General features: G+C 36.7%; 1 protein-coding gene across 2 annotated transcripts in view; it reads left to right on the top strand.

Moving 5' to 3' along the window:
* Otogl (otogelin like) overlaps positions 1-17947 on the top strand; it is a 142413-nt gene that overhangs the window by 56221 nt on the left and 68245 nt on the right. For both annotated transcript variants that reach the window (XM_021174947.3, XM_085843441.1), the window contains exons 24-25: positions 2489-2596; positions 3479-3617. In XM_021174947.3, coding sequence (XP_021030606.2) covers positions 2489-2596; positions 3479-3617 — 247 coding nt within the window. The remainder of the gene's footprint in view (positions 1-2488; positions 2597-3478; positions 3618-17947) is intronic.

Raw genomic sequence — 17947 nt, 5'->3', positions numbered from 1 at the left:
GTCAGCCTAATGACCTGAGTTGGATTTCTCGAACCTACATAAAGGTGGAAGGAGATCGTTGATAATATCAAGTTGTCCTCTGACCTCTATATTTATATCATGATACACATAGGCCCACGTGTGCACATCACACACACACACACACACACACACACACACACACACATTCTTAGAAGTAATTAAAAAATACTCTTCACAAAGAATAGCCAAAATCTTTATTGAGAACAGTTGTTAGTTAACTTTGAGTTGGTAGCTAACCTTGAATTGGTAGATTGTTTTAACTATTTTACTAGGCTAATTTAACATTGTGCAATATAACTAGAGCCATGCACCAAATTGAAGAAAAAACACATTTTAAGGTAAGGTTGGGATTTCTCCAAAATTGTTTGTGTGTGTATATATATATATATATATATATGTATATATATATATATAATTTTATTTGTTTATTTTAATATATAGCCTTATACATATGTGTGTTTACCATCATATATATATATATATACATATATATATATTCTATTGATGCAATGGTTGTCATTGACACTAATTTGTAACAGTGTAGCCAACTATTTTAATTATAAATCTTACAGGTTATTATATTGAGGCTAAATGTTGGGTACGTTCAGTGAGAATTCTGATTTCACTCACACCAGAGCTCAAATTCCAGCTCTGCCACTGTTAGCTGAATGACTTTTCCTCACATATTCTTCTCAATCCCCAACTAGGTAGGCCTTGCAAGTTACGTAAGCTATTTTAAGATTAATGTGTGTGTGTGTGTGTGGTATAGAGTATATTCAATATTATAGGAACCACAGTTTAGTTGCAGGGTATCTCCTCTTTATATATATCCTTCAGTTGTAGAAATAGCATGGACCTGAACGGACAAAGAATCTGGAGACTTTTAGATCCAGTGTAAGCACACACACATTCAGTTCTCCATGCTTTTGGTTGTCTTATGATGAATAGGGGGGCAGGGCATCTCAGGTAAACAGGTCACTCATTCTTCCTCAATGAACACATCCCACAAAGACATTCCCAAGACCAACTCTTAAAAAGCCAGGGAATAGGAGGGAGGTCTGGTTTATCTCCCAGGAGAATCACCTTTGTCTAAATGGCTGCAAAGAGCCAAGTACCTTGGAATGGTATCATTCTTCTCAGAAGAGAAGAGCATGAGAGGGAGAGGAAGAAGGTCACAGTAGACAAGAGGGCACACACAAGGAAAAACAAAAAGGTTGGTGGAAATCAGGCCATAGAAATGAATGAGCATGAAAAACAATTTGTCAAAAGGACAAGGGAGAGAAAATATTTGTTGTGGTAAAATAATTAGAACCTGCAATGTTGCTTGATTTTTTTTTTTAATTGTGACTGTCCATAGTCAATTAAATGCATATCTAAATTTTTATTTCAGATAGAGTGCTTACTATCTATAACCCTTGACTTTTAGTTCAAGCCTGGCATTTATTTCCTGATGGAATCTTATTAAGAGAAGTGCCATGCCCCAGCTTCCTTAATTGCATTGAAATAGAGATAAAATCCACTGAGATGCTTCTGAGTGTTTTGGGGGAAAATTTGCAAACAAACCTCTAAGTCAAATGTCAATGATGCTCATGTCTTTGCTGTGACATTTTCTGGCTCATGTTGAAACTCAGTGTATCATCTATGTTCCCTGGGATTCTTACAGCACCAGTGTCTATAATAGGTCTACATGGATCTGGTTTAGAAACCACTACACAATATTGGTCCTCATTATTACATAACCCAGGGGGTGAGTTTCAATTTCTTTCAAAATGAGTGTAGTGGTATTGGTTTCATGGATGGCTGAGTACATCACAGCACACCAGCTACCACACAGGTGCCCAGTTATTGTTTACTGCCTGCTCCTTCTCAGCCAACAAAGCAGATTCAAAATGACTGTATCTTCCTTCTCCTCCTAGGTTTGGATTAGGTGCGAGAAAACCATCAGTTATCAACTAACATTCGAAGCAACACATTAATAAAAAGGAATGGGAAATACTTGGTATATTTTCACTTAAATACACCTAAAACAAACCATCATCATTTTATACCTTAGCACTGAGAAACAAGCTTGTTTGCCTCTTGAGTTCTTTAGCAGAAAATGCTATTCAGTTCATTATTTACTTTTTCACCAGGGACTGTCACACAATGCAGACTCTCTTAGCAAACAGTGATGGCCAGGACACCTGATTTCTGTTCAGCTGTGCTCTTTCTAGACCAACTCACCATATCAGAAATGTATTCTTCTGTTTTATATTTATGGTGCCATATAACAAAAGGTTAAGTCATATCTAATCCCGTGCTTGGCATCTAGTTAATCCTGGGATACACAAGGACCATGTGGGGATAAGAGAAAACCAGACTCATCCTTCAGTGGAAAAGACAGTGTTGAGTATGATAAAATTCTAGACTGCAAGTCTGTCTGACACTTGGCAGGTTTTCTAATCACCATTTCTTTTTCATTTGGAAGAATGGCAGAACACAAAGGAAAATGCTATGTTCCTGAAAGCTGTCCCTGCATCTGGAAGGACTGGGAGTACAGCTCAGGGGAAGTCATCTCTACACCATGTTATACCTGGTAACAACAGACATTTATTCCACAGACATTTTTCTCGGCCATTGTATTAATATCAATTGTCTTACTGCCATGACTTGATGTGTCTGATTAGCAAAAGTGAGTCAGAATTAAGCTTGCATGTTGGAGCGGCAGGCCTTTGGGGGTTGAATGGCTACTTTCTACAAGGGAACAATGGCATTTTAAATGCATCTTTGTTAGCCTAGGAGAAATATAGTTGTATGAAATATGACAACTTGGCAACCTGGTAGGAGAAATACTGAAAATGGATAAGTGTTGTAAACAGAGAGAGGGTTATTCAATAGACACTTGACTGTTTGAAAGTCAGTGAGCGTAGTGCCACAAAAATTGTTATGTCTTGCTAAGATTTCCTTAAAACATGCACAAGTATTCTAAAATTTTGATGAAAGCATCTACGTAGCTTAAACTGTCTAAAAGGGGGTAGATTGGGCCCTCTGGGAGCGGGTAGGCCTATGTTCATGTTCATCCCGTTATCTATTTTCTGTGCATCCCAGATTTAATTTTGGTATCTGGTACAAATGCATGACATATTACTTATGTCAATATAATAGCCATTCTGAGAATGAACTGGCAATATCTATAAGGATTATTGACTCCAAATGCTTCTGAGACACATTTAGGCTACTAGAAAATGCTACTGTTATAGTGAGGACTGTCAGTTAGGATCACTGGATAGTCTTTCAGAGGACCCTGGCTTGATTTCCAGTTCCAGGGAATCCAACCATTCCTTCTGGCTGTCACACGTGCGATGCACACACATAGTATACAGAAATACATACAGCCGAAATACCCATATACATAAAATAAACCAAAAATACTAATTAGAACCTTATTGCTCCATAAGATAACTTTTTTATTTTTTAGTGTTTGTCGGCGGGGGATGTTCAATTGCACATATTATCCATGTCCTGCAGTGTGCACAGTATATGGGGACCGGCATTATCACTCCTTTGATGGATTGGAATATGACTATATCAGTGATTGTCAAGTGTTTTTGATAAAGGTTGGTCGTAATTACTTGCTTTTTGTTTGACCTTTCATAAAGACAGACTGAAGAATGACATGTCAATGGCATATCATATTAGTATATACTATTCATAAAACTTATGAATACCATAGTCATTTTGAACTTCTTTGGCTTTAAACTCATCTTAAGTTCTCTTATTGGTAAGGGATAGACTAACTCCTTAGCCCCATACCTTTTGCCTTGTCTGTAAACTAAAAGTAATGATTATACCTAGCTCCAATGGTAGAAAGGGATTGATTACACAATAATTTCTTATTAAATGGAAATTACTTAAATTATTGTTACTTTGGTGTTAAGTATACCTATAACACATTAAGCCCTACATTTTATTTTATGAATTTAAAATCAAGAGAGATTATTTTTGCTTCTAGATACTATTTTGCTGCTTTGATGGTATCCTTTGCTGAATTCCTGGATTTGTACACATTAGAAAATTTTTAAATTTCTCATATGCGTAAAATGTATGGATAATCTATATATACAGTTTGTACACCATTGATTCCAGAATTAAATTTCTAAATGAAAAAAATTGTAATTCTTCCAATGAAGTCACACAAGAACAATAAAATGAGCACTGCCCTCAATAATTAAACATGTAATTAATCTATTTTTCTGTATATAGTTTTTATGTCATATTATACTTTTGCGTGATTCTGTTCTATAAGCTTGTCTCAATAAAATAGAGTATAAGGTCCATTTTGAACAATTCTTCAAAAATTAGAAATCAATGAACTTTAATGAAGCTTTCTTTATATATTAAAGAAATGAAGTGCTCTATGAGTACTTATTTCACAAGTATCATAGTAAGCATTATTGAATTACCATTTGTAAAGGGGGCTGTCATTTATGAGTGATTTTAAATTTTTATAGAAAAATAGTAATGGATTTGGTGTCATATAATTATGACATTTGTCAAGCATATTTTTATATTTTTAAATTAATTTTTTATATTTTAAATTCCATACATGTGTGCTTCATTTACACAATTTACACTTTGTCCTCTCCCCCGCAAACTCCTTTCCTGTCCCCCTAACTCTTTCTTAAATTTATGAGCTTTTCTTTAATTATTGTTTTATACCTGTGTACACACATATACACACATGCACACACATACACACATACATATACAGCTTGCTGAGTTTGTTTAATGTTACTTAGGTGTTTATGTATTTAGGGCTAATCTTAGTGGCTGGATAATGGCTCAAGGATCTCCTCCCTATATAAGACTGACTCTCCCTTTCACAAGAGCCATTAATTATCTGTAGATCTTTATCTAGGAGTAGGACTTAATGAGATTTACACTATCCACAGTGTACTTCAACTAGTTTTGTCGTTAAGCTTGCTTAAGTGACAGCATCTTTGAGAGTTCATGTGTGCAGCAATTCTGTCATGTATAAAAGGCACTATAGCACAGCAGACATCTTGGTCTTCTGGCTCTTATAGTCTTTCCAATTCTTCTGCAACGATTCCTGACTTTTAGGTCACTGTGTTATAGTCCTATTGGTTGGGGTCGGACAAACCATGGTCATTTTTTTCTTTGCAGTTGATTATTTATGGTTATCTGTCTGCTGCAAAAAGAACTTCTTTAATGAGGGATGGGAGCTACACTTATCTGTAGGTATAAGGATACGTATTTAGAATGGACCTAGACATTTAATTGTTTTAGAAAAGTGGCAGTAGTATGATCTCCTTTGATTTCATCACTTCATTAGACACTGTTAGTTGGCAAACTTTACAGTAGTACTCATGAATTCCCACCTATTTAATCAGCTTTAAATCCAGGTTATACAATATATACCCCCAAGCTGTTGGTTACCTTCAAGATACACGTGCCACTATTGCATCCTTGGGATAGGGTTTGCATTTGGGTACGACTACTGGTTGCTAATTTTCCCTTAGCAATTTACACACCATCTTTAGATACTACATGTGCCGGCTAATTTTATGTCAACCTGGCCCAGGCTAGAGTCATCAAAAAGGAGGGAGCCGTGAATGATAAAATACCCCCGTAAGAATTAGCTGTAGGCATGCCTGTAGGGCATCTTTTAAAATTAGTGATTTATTGGGTAGAGCCTAGCCAATTGTGGGTGATGCCATCCTTGGGCTGCTGGTTCTGGGGTCTATAAAAAATCAGGCTGAGCAAGCCAAGATTAGCCAGCCAGTAAGCAGCACTCTGTGGTCTTTCCATTGGCTCCTGTCTCCAAGTTCTCGTCCTGTTTGAGTTCTTGTCCTCACATCCTTCAGTGATAAACAATATTGTGGACGCATAAGCCAAGCAAATTCTTTCCTCCTTAGATTATTTTTTGCTTACTGCAGCAATAAAAATCCTAAGTCACTACAAGAGCTAGTCCTTAGGGAGAAAATTTCCATGTTAGTTCCAGCTGAGTGCTTCAAGTTCTCTATCTGAAGTGTGTGGTGTCTTTCATAATGGGTTCCCAACTGCAAGTTCTGGGAGGTAACCAAGGGCAACATCAATTGTCTTTATTATTTTGGGACTCTTTGAACAGCCCTGACCAACTCATTTCAAGCATCCTTTGTAATGTGTATCCTTCATCCCTCATGGTCTGTCCTGGCCTCTTTTTCACCTACCATCTATATTTCACAACCCCCCTTCATAGCACCTGTGTCCTACTAGCTCATTCCTCTCCCTACTGCCATGGTTTCATCTCTTCTCTTCCCCTCTCCCCTCCCCTCCTCTCCCCTCCTCTCTTTTCTTTTACCTTCTTCTTCTTCTTCTTCTTCTTCTTCTTCTTCTTCTTCTTCTTCTTCTTCTTCTTCTTCTTCTTCTTCTTCTTCTTCTTCTTCTTCTTCTCCTTCTCCTTCTCCTTCTCCTCCTCCTCCTCCTCCTCCTCCTCCTCCTCCTCCTCCTCCTCCTCCTCCTCCTCCTCCTCCTTCTTCTTCTTCTTCTCCTTCTTCTTCTTCTTCTTCTTCTTCTTCTTCTTCTTCTTCTTCTTCTTCTTCTTCTTCTTCTTCTTCTTCTTCTTCTTCTTCTTCTTCTTCCTCCTCCTCCTCCTCCTCCTCCTCCTTCTTCTTCTCTTTCCTGGTATCCATAGTTACTCCAGGTTATATACTTGTATATTAAAATTAAGAAATACCGGCCATAAATGAGAGTTTGTAGCATTCATCTTTCTAGAACAGAGTTGAGTCATTCAACATAATATTTTCTAGTTGCATCCACCTTCAAATTTCAGTTTTGTTTTTTTTTTTTTACAGATGAATAGAAAAAATGTGTATGTGTGCCAAATCTTATTATTCATTCATCAGTTGAGGGGCGTTTAGATTGTTTTATTCCATAGTTACTGTGAATAGGGTAACAGTGAACATGGCTGGGCAAATATCCCTGGAGTAGGGCATCAAGTCCTTTGGACACACGCTACAATGATATATCAGCATCATATAGTAGATGTATTGTTAACATTTTTTTTTCACCCTGCCCCTGTTGTTAACATTTTGAGCATCCTCTAGAATGAATTCCATTGCTGCATCAGTTGGCAATCCTACCAACAGTATTTCCTCTTTCCCCAGATTCTCTCCAGAATTTGTTGTTTTCTTGATCTTAACCATTCTCATTGGGGTAAGATGAAATCTCAAAATAACTTTTCACTTCCCTGATTAGTAAGGACATTGAACACTCTTTTTTGAAATATTTCTCAGTTATTTTTATATCTTCTTGTGGGAGTTTTTGAGATCTGTGCCCATTCAAACTGGGTCACTTGTTTTTAAAATTTTTTATTTTGGTATTCTTTGTATATTCTGGATATTAATCCTCCATCAGATGTATAGCTTGCAAAGAGTCTCTCACTCTGCTCATTGCCTCTTCACTTTATATATTGTGGTTCTGTGAAGTCTCATTTACCATTTTTATTTTACCTTAATTCAAGTCATGTTCTATTTAGAAAGTTATCTTTTACACTTTCGTCTTTAAGGTGCTATGTATATGTTTTGTTTTGGTTTTCCTAGCAGTTCCAGGGCTTCAGGTTTTACTGGGAGGTCTTTGATCCATTTGGAATTTATTTTTGAGCAGGATGATAAGTATGGGTCTAATTTCATTCTTCTACAGGTGAACGTCCAGGTTGTCTGGCACTGTTTTTGTTTTTTGTTTTTCCAATTTTTGTGAAGAATGTTGTGGAGATCATTATTGGGATTACACTGGACCTAGAATTGCTTTTGATAGAATGCTTATTTCACAATAGTAATCTTATCAGCTCATGAGCATGGGAGGTGTTTCCTTCATCTAGTGTCTTCTTCAATTTTTTTTTTTAAATTAGAGATTTAACGTCACTGTAGAAGCCTTTCACTTCCTTGGGTATGTTTATTTCTAGACTTTTTAGTTTTTATAGGATATTATGAATGGGATCTTCTTCTCAACATATTTGTTACTGAATATACAGAAAGCCTACTGATGTTTGTAAGCTGATTTTTGTCCCCTCCCACTTTGATGGAATTATTGCTCGTTTCTACACATTTTCTGCTGGAATTTTGGCGATTCTGCTCTGTAAACTGTTCATCTGAACATGGGGGAATATTTCAGTTATTTTCTTATTCGCATTCTTTACTTTTCTATGCTTGTTTACTGATCCAGATAGTATCTAAAAACGAGTGAGGACAGTGGACAACCCAGTTGGCTCCTGACTCTTTTTTGGGGGGTGGTGGTGGTTGCTTTACATTTTCTCCATTTGTGATAATGTCAGCTATGAGTTTGTCAAAATAGCTTTTATTATGTTGAACTGTCTCTTTCAGTGGCTCAATCAATAACATGTCTGACTGGAAATTCTATGTTTTATTCTTTGGTATGTGTGTTGTTTGATGTTTGGAGCATATGAAAAGGCATAGAAATCAATGTACATTCTATTATTTATCTTTTCCGACTTGTATTGATCTAACTGGTTCTTTGGTCCTAGTTTTAAGAGTCAGTATATAAAAACAGGTTGCTAATTTTATTCTGATTGTTTTATATCTGTGCAGTTAGATTGTATCTCACTATACTTCAGTGCAAAGAATTATATTTCTTTTTGGCTTCTCTTAGAGACTAGCATAATTATGACTAAAAATCACTGGTTTGACTTTTTTTTAACAGACTGTCTACATGTTAGAGAAAGGGCAGTTAAATGAATGCTTTTACTTATAATAGCTAGCATTTCTAGTAAATTCATATAATTGCCTTCATTGTGGTGACACTTTTAGATTTCAGTGTGTACAATGCACATCATCTGAGGATGTTGTTAAAGTGTGGACTCTGTTTCCATAGGCTGTAGTGGAGTCTTGGGTTCAACGTTTTAAACCTGGTGGTAGTGATGCTGTAGGTCTGGAAACCATACTCCCGCTAGGAAGGGTGGAAGCATTTGTACAAATAAACATAATGGGATACCTGTATATGCATTATTTTTTGAAATTCTCCTCTTCTTTAAGTCATAATGAACAAAAGGAAATTTCTTGGATAACATTGTATCAAGCATGTCCTGTTCCATGGACTATGTTATTTCTCCTTAAAATATTTTTGTAATGCTATTTCAAGTAGTAAGAGAAAATTCTGCCAACTGTTATTTTCGTTTTAAATATAAAAATAATTTACAACACCCTAACAAAAGCATTTATAGTCTAATCTATGTTTCACCTGCAAATAGTTCCTAATGTGTGACAAGAATCTTCTCTCATGATTAATTTATTTAAATTTTGATTATTAATAATAAAGTAACCCAATAAAGACATATTTACAACACATCTCTCTACCAAAACAGATTTATTTGAGAAGTTATAAAGTTTCAAGGCAATGATTATGTTTCTATTGATCCTTACTTCTCCCCCTCAAGTCATCTGGGGAGTTATGGGCATCTGATGTAACTTAGTAACTGCCCATTAATGTCTTCTACCTAGGTAGAAAAAAAAATCTTTATTACTCTTTGCATTAGAAAACAGCATCAGCCACTATATTTTTACATTTTTCGGACAGATTTTAGTATATTCTTAAAGATTTATTTTATTTTATGCATCTGAATGTTTTGCCCTCATGCAGGCATGTGTACTGTATACATGCCTGGTGTTCACAGAGGTCAGGTAAGGATGTCAGATGCACTATGGGTTGTTGTGAGCCACTATGTTGCTACTAGGAGCTGAATCCCTGTCCTCTAAAAGAGCAACAGTGCTATTAACTGCTAAGGCATCTTTCCAGATTCTAGCTCTGCCCTATTTATTTATTTATTTATTTATTTATTTATTTATTTATTTATTGTTATTCTTTAATCTTCCTTTACAGTCCAGCTGCTACTCTCCACCTGGTCTACCCCCTGACCTCTCCCCATCCCACACCTCCTCCCCTGTCCTCAAGTAAATGTCCTCACCCCCTCACCACCACACTACCAGACTTCGCCAATCCCTGGGATTTCAAGTCTCTTGAGGGTTAGGTGCTTCTTCTCTCACTGTAGCCAGACCCAGCAGTCCCCTAATATATAAGTGTCAAGACCTCATATCAGCTCATATGACCTCATGTGGTGTATGCTGCCTGGTTGGTGGCTCTGTGTCAGAGAGATCTTGGGGGTCCAGGTCAATTGAGACTGCTGGTTTTCCCATGGGGTCGCCCTCCTCCTCAGCTCCTTCCAGCTTTCCCCTAATTTAACCACAGGGGTCAATGGCAAATGACATAGCCAATGAGACAAGTTAGCAATCGAGCTTTAAAGAAAGTAACATTTTTATTAATTCATCGAGAACTTCATGCAATTTACTCGGTCCTAGTGTCCTTCTTTCCTCCACTCCTCCCATGTCCATCCTCTTCATCCTTCAGTCCCTACCGAACTCTGACTTTTCTCTCTACCTCCATCAAATCCAGTTTGTGTGACTCAACTAGTCCTGGGAGTTGGGCCAGCCCTGGAATGTGATTTATATACCAGGGGTCACATCAATAAGGAAAGGTGACTTTTCCTATACCAACAACTGTCAATGGTCAGTCATTCCCAGCCAGGACTAGGATTTTGTGCCTACCTTCCTTTCTCTGCTTTGATTTTGCTTGGTTTAAGATTTCATAACTTTTGTGCACATTATTCCGATCCCTGCAAGTTCTGTGGAACTGCTCTCTATGTCTGGAGAATGCTGTTTCTTTGTTGTTTCCCACCACCTCTGGCTTTTACAATTATTTTGGTTGGTTCCTTAAGATCTCTGAACCTCAGAGAAGGGGTGTGATATATATCACACATTTAGAGCTGGGCACCCCAGGTTTTTATTTTGTGCACATTGACCAGTTAAAGGTTGTGTTAATTGCCATCCACTACAAGGAGAAATGTCTCTGATGAGGCCCGTCACGATATTTTCAAACAGATGACTCTTCAGGAAACACTTTCATGGAGAGTGTTTGTTTTGGTCAGAAAACTATATTTTAGTAATTGATGCTGGATGATTATGGGCAGTTTTCCTACTGGTACAACCAAGGGACAGAGCCACTCTGCTGAGCATTTGTAGCTAACATTCATCTTAGTTTGCCACTATATCCTCATTTAAAATGAATACATCCTGCTCTGTTTCAAAGCTTGATAGGATTGCCTTCCTATGTATAAAAAATGCATTATAAGAATCGTTTTCTCAGTATATTAGAAGCAATACTATTTAAATAATTAATTCAATGTCTAGTTGAAGATTTATTTAGTTAAAGCTCATTTAGTAAAAGAAGACTTGAAGAGTCCCAGTTCTAGAATTCCATGTACCTATTTACATGGCAATGTTCTTTCCCAAAAGTATTATGCCAGAATTTATTTTATTATTTTACCATGGGAAATTTTACTGAAATTATTAAAACTATAATCAGGCCTCAAATGTTTCAGGACAAATTAACTACAGCACACATGGTAAGTGAATTAAAAAATCTAAAAGGAAAAGTCATCACATTTGGTCATAAAACGTGAAGTTGTGTGCCAAAGATAAATTAGTGATTAACCAGTGTAAGTTAATTTTCATAGTCTTGAAATATGATTATGCCAAAATCCTCATACCTTTTTACTGGTAGTATTTGCTTGGCTCACACCATCCACCAAGACTTGCCATGGCAGAACCTCCCTTCTGGATCCATCAGTGCTTCCTTTGAGAAGGGAAGATGGCATCTGGCATCATTCTGATTGGGGGTTCTAGTGTCAAAGTCACCTTTGAAGAGCATATTCAACTTTCTTCTGTCAGCCAGCTCTCTGTCATCTTTGTATTTGATTGCAAGCCTGGCTTTTCAGGTGGACAAACTTATCTTGAGTTTCCTTATATTCTGAGGAGCACACAGTAATCTAATTCATAATGTATTCACTTTTATTTTACAGATGGCCTTTGAAAAATTAACACTTAGTATTATTTTAAAGGTATAGTGTTCTTCAACCTCTTCATTGAAGAAGTTTGTGTTGTTTTTTTCTTATCACTAGGTTGCATGTTTTCTTAATACAACAAAGTTCCAGGTACAGCATTTGCTATAACTTTGCTGAGGAAATGCTTACTAGAATTCAGCAATTAAAATACTCTGTTCCTTTATTTATTTTAGATGTTTGCTTTTTACCACCACATCACATAGCATGTTTGTGTGTGTGTGTCTTGAGATGGATTTAGAGAAAAGGTCATAACTGTATTTTGTGACACAAGCTATGGTTTAAGAGGAAAAAATATTGACAATATTCAAAACTTCCAGCATTCTGACCAGTGCTTAAAAACTCCACAAAGAAGACTGTAGGGGAATTTTAATCTAGCAACATGGCTGCTCTGATCACATCCAAATACTTTCTAGGCCTGCCTGGTCTGGCTGGAATGCAGACATGCCTTTAGTGCACACACTTAATCCCAAGCAATGATGTCTAATTGAGGGGCAGACAAAGTGACTATTCAGAGAAAGATTTGACAGAATGAATCAGAGATAGGATATGCCCCACTCTCAGGGGAAAAGATATTTATGTGCACCACCATCATCACCAGCAGCAGGAGAGAGAGGGAGAGGGAGAGAGAGAGAGAGAGAGAGACAGAGAGAGACAGAGAGAGACAGAGAGAGACAGAGACACACACACACACAGAGAGAGAGAGAGAGAGAGAGAGAGAGAGAGAGAGAGAGAGAGAGATATTCAGTTTGTAGGTGAGGTGGGAATTGAGTCAGTGCAGTGTGTGCAGTGCAGTGGAGTTGAGTTCCTTAGTGAGTTTATGCAGTTCAGGGCAGGTCAGTAGAGGCAGCTGAAGCCAGAGCATAAGAAGGAGGCAGAAGATTAGAACAAATTACCAGAGTTAATGTGAAGGTAACCAGAGCAATTCAGTGAAAGCCGAGAGAAGCCAGATCGAATCAGTCAGCTTAGAGAGAAGTTTGAGCTAGAATGGCTGAGTTAAACCAGCCAGCCAGAGTTCAGAAAGAACTAGCATGGGTGAGTTTATTCAGCAGTAAGCCTCTGAGATGGGAATTACATCTAGTGAAGAATAAACATTACTTTTACAGGAGATCATTGTTTTTTGTTTTGTTTGTTTGTTTGTTTTTTAAACAAAACCAGGAGGTATATATTCTATGGTTCAGATTTCAGAGTCAAACTCTCATTCCGTGAACCTCCATCAGGCAACAGTCATTGCCAGGTTCCTTCCCATAGCTTGTTTTCAAGTAGGTTTTCAACATTCTCCTTAGCTTATCCTTCAAATGTTACTGCTTTTCTTAAACCCCTGAGAGCGTTCTGAAATTTCTAAACCTTGCCTAAGTTTTTACACACATGTACACACACAGACTTTATGTTCTGGTGATTGGTGAAGTGGGTGGTGTATGTGTGTGTGTGTGGGGGGGGGGGGGTCAGAGGCCACAGAGGTCAGAGATATCTACCTAAATATTTCCCCATTGTACCTTTTGAGACAATATCTCTCATTGAACCTGAGATAAAACATGGCTATCTTGAATAGCTATTGAGCTCCAGGAATTTATTTCTCTGTCTCCTAAGAACTGAAAACACAAATGCATGTCACTGGGTCAGGATTTTGTTTGTTTGTTTGTTTGTTTTTTAAATAGGGATTTTGTGATTGAACTCAGGTCATCCTGCTTATACAGCAAGAATACTCTGTCCACCGAGAAATCTCCTCCAAACCTTTGTAGTTTTCATCCTATTTTGTTTTCTTGTTTTCTAGTAGCTACTGATTTCTGGTTCTTTGTTTCTGATCACCTGGCCTTCTTCTATGCTCTCTTCTCTAATTTTCAAAACTCTGGCTCTTACAGGTTTTATATTTCTATGTGTGTTGCTTCCATGAAATTCCACATTGCTGTGATCTCATAACACCTTGCAGATACAACCCTGTTCTGTTTATTTGTGGATTCATAGGTCTCTTATCAGCAGGGACTTTGTATAACGTGGTAACCTTAAAGGGGGTTGAGGCTTATATGTGACAGATGTTGATACTATACTGTCAAGCAAAATGCTATTTTACTTTGAAAGGTGCTGACAGGTCAAGTTTTGGAATTGTTTGAAAGTCTATTGTCTATCAGAGCTTTTAGCAAGGAGAGAATAAAGAGCCTTGATATTGACCTTTTCCATCTAGCTTTGTAATTGTTGTTGTGTTGCCTAGTAACTGTCACATCATTCCAACAGCTAATATTAACTTGAAGTAGATCAGTAATGGGAATTGTAGATACACAACTCTCAGCATTGCTATTGTTTCACGTTTCTGTCAACATAGCAGGGTGTTAGGATACAGAACATATAATACAGACTATTTCTTGACATTTCTGATTCAATATAAATAACAGAACTAACACGGAGATACTTTGGTTAATAATAACAGAAATATAATTGTAATAAAAGCCTTGAAGCCTACTTCTCTTATCTTTTAATCTAAATAACTCTTCCTAAGAGGAAGAACAAATAAAACCCTGCCATTGTACACTATTTTTTCTGCTTTAAAAGCCATTCACAAGAACATAGAAGTATGGCATTAATTTTCTTTTAGTAGAACAATGCTATAATCATCTTAATGGTCCTTATTATGGTGCTTTTCAAAGTTCAGGCAATGCTTTGCAGAAGGATTGTTCAGAAAGAAGCCAAGAACTCCCTGCACTTATCAAGGAAAACGAACCACACTGACACATTAATTACTCTGTCAACACCATTCATTAAACTCTCTTCTCCTCTAGGCACTGCTGAAGTAATTATTAACAAGCCAAGAATAATTTGGCCAAACTAGGGTATATATCAATTTAGTACTCATATTGCTAGTGATGTGAAAAATCTATGTATAGAGAATTTACATGAAAATCCACATGCTTTTAATAACATTTTCATGTTATTTCATGAGGAAAACACACCTTCAACTCTATCAAAAGAAAACATACAGGGAGTCTATATGGGGGCTTTGAAATTTTTTGTGATTTCATGATAGTACACTAGCAGTACCTAAACGAAACCAGGCCCACCTCTACGGATGTCCATCATTGTACCCAACTGCTAGTCTAGAGCTAACCCCATTGGATGTCTCCATCCTTCTTCTCATTTTGGTGAAATCTCCTTTAAAGTTAGTAAAAGGATGAGGAACAAATACTTTTGACATTTAGAGAGAGAAAGGCTACTTTGGAAACTTGCAAAAAAACGTATAAACATCCCCCGCCCCCAGGAAAATGGTAAGTACACGAGCTGGCAAATATATTGTTCAGTGTCACTTAATTATTCCACATTTTGTGTCTATGACATTGGAATTTTACTCCTAAAATATATGCAATTGCAATTTGTGAATTAAAAATACAGATATCACCATATGTTAATGAGTTCTGAGGCTGTGGAGGCAGAGATGTTCATCCATGAAAGGGCAGAGACTGAGGGACTTTGATTCAGCAGAGGATGTGCGAAGAGTAAGTTAGGAGGGACAGGGGTTCAGGAAAGCATAGATTTAGGTGTGCACAGTTAAATTATGTCCTCTGAAATGAAGGAGTCCTTAAAAGTTGGACTTTTCTCTTCAACCATTGCTAGAACTACTCCCAATTTCTTTACTAGTGGCATTATCCAAACTAAAGCAAACAAGAACAATCTAAGATTCTTCAGTTCTGCATTTGTATGTTCTAAAATAGATAACCTTGACATAAATCTATTCCTCTTTTAAAAATTGGTTTGATTGATGTATATTCATTGTTCACAGTGCTTGTTCAACATAAAACAAATTCTGCAAGTGAGCCACATACTTTGTACAAGTTGATGAGTAGCCCTTCTAATCTCCGCTAGTCTACTTTCTTCTGTGTGAGAAGAAAGCCCTTCTGCTATCACCTCGTTCTGCCTGTGTGAGAATACACATGTGTATGCATGTGTGTGCCTGTGTGCCTGTGTATATACATGTGTGTGCATGTGTGTCTGTATGTGTGCATGCACATGTGTGTGCCTGTGTGCATGTGTGTATTGCATGTATGTGTGTGTAAGAGGTTTAAGGCATCTATACATAGTCTAGGACTCACAAGTGAGTATATATATATATATATATATATATATATATATATATGACTTATTTTACTTAATTTTAATAATCTACCTTATATCTACTTCTCAGCATGTGATGTGATTTCATTCTTCTTATGACTAAGTACAATTGCATGTGCATGTGTTTATGTGCATGTATGCATGTGTACGTGCACACATTAGTGTGTATGTATGCATGTGTATACTTCACATTTTCTTTATCCATCTGTTGATGGAAATCCAGGCTGACTCAATTATTTGGCTATTGTGAATAGATAGAACTTAAGTTAACATGAGTGTGCAAATACCTCAGTGCTGATTTGGAACAATCCTCCCATATACTCAGCAGGGGTATAGTTGAGTCACATGGAAGATCTGGTTTTCATAATTTTGAGGAATATTCATACTGATTTTCATGGTACCTTGACCAGTTTATATCTTCTTCCCTGCCTATAAGGATTCCCATTTACCCTCTTTCTCATTATTATTTTTGTCATATGCTTCCTTGGTGATAGCTGTTCTGACTGGGATGAAAGGGAATCCTAATACAATTTCATTTTTCATTTTTCAGATGGCTAACTATGTTGAATATTTTTCCATTTGTCTTTCATCTTTTAAAAGTTCTCTCTTAATTTCATTTATTGACCACATAATGTGCTTTTATTATTGATTTATTTTTGTTCTTTCTATACTCTACTATAATTCTGTCATATCTACATGCGGCAAAGACTTTCTCACACCCTGCAGATTCTCTCTTTACTTTGATTTCGTTTCTGTGAAGAACCTTTCAAATTATGTGTAATATAATTTTTTTCAGTTCTTGGCATCATTCCTTGAACTGTTGGAATCCTTTTCAAAAGTTCCTTTCTTCCACTTGTATCTTAGAGCAGTGTTTCTCAACTTTTCTAATTCTGCAACACTTTAATACAATTTCTCATGGTGTGGTGTCCCCCAGCCCCAAAATTAATTCATAGCAATTTCATTGCTGTAATTTTGTTACTGTTATGAATCACAATGTCAATATTTGAAATGCCAATGGTCTTTGATGACCCTTGGGAAAGGGTTATTCGGCATCCAGATTGAGAACCATCATTTGAAAGGCTTTTTTTTTTCCTAATAGCTTCAGAGTTTCAGTTCCTATGTTTTGATCATGGATCCATCTGACATTTTCTTACAAGATGATAGAGGAGGCTTCTAGTTTGATTCTTCTGTGTGTAAATTAATTTTCTCTGGAACTGTTCATTAAAAAGGCCTCTTTTCTCCAATTTTGAAAATTTTGTCAAAAAATAGAAATATTTTGCTGTCTGAATTTAATTCTGTTTCTCTGCTACAGTTATATACATATCTGCTTTGTGTCGAAGCCATGTTATTTTCCATCTATGGCTCTGTAGTGTAATCAAATATTAATGTAAATCTGGCATAATTCTTTTGTTTAGGATTGGATTGTCTACCCATCGTATTTGTGCTTTCCTATGAAAGCTAGTATTGATTTTTCTGTTTTTATTAAGAATACCACCAGAATTTTGATGGGGATTACATTGAATCTGTACACTGGTTTTGATGCCATAATCATTCCTGTTGGATATTGGTATTTCCATGCCTGCCTGTTTTCTAGTTACCTTTACTTGGGCTATTTTTCACTCCTTTTTTTCTTCCTAAGGCTATGTGTTCTTCTTTTCCATTGAGATAAATTTCTTGTAGGCAAGAAATAGATAAGTCCAGTTTTAGCATTTATCACCCTTGTCTATGCATTTTGATTAGAGAAATAAAACCAAAGCATTCAGAGTTACTGTTGAGGGTTGTATATATAAATTTAGTTGTTTTTATAATCTTCACACAGTCCTGATCTGCATTGATTATTTCTTGTCTTAGAGTTGCTTTCATCTTGAGACCTGATAT

The sequence above is a fragment of the Mus caroli genome, unplaced genomic scaffold (assembly GCF_978045245.1).
Source record: "Mus caroli unplaced genomic scaffold, Mus_caroli_1 scaffold_9, whole genome shotgun sequence".
NCBI lineage: Eukaryota > Metazoa > Chordata > Mammalia > Rodentia > Muridae > Mus > Mus caroli.
The sequence above is the reverse complement of the archived record's forward strand: the minus strand, read 5'-3'. Positions and strand labels throughout refer to the sequence as shown.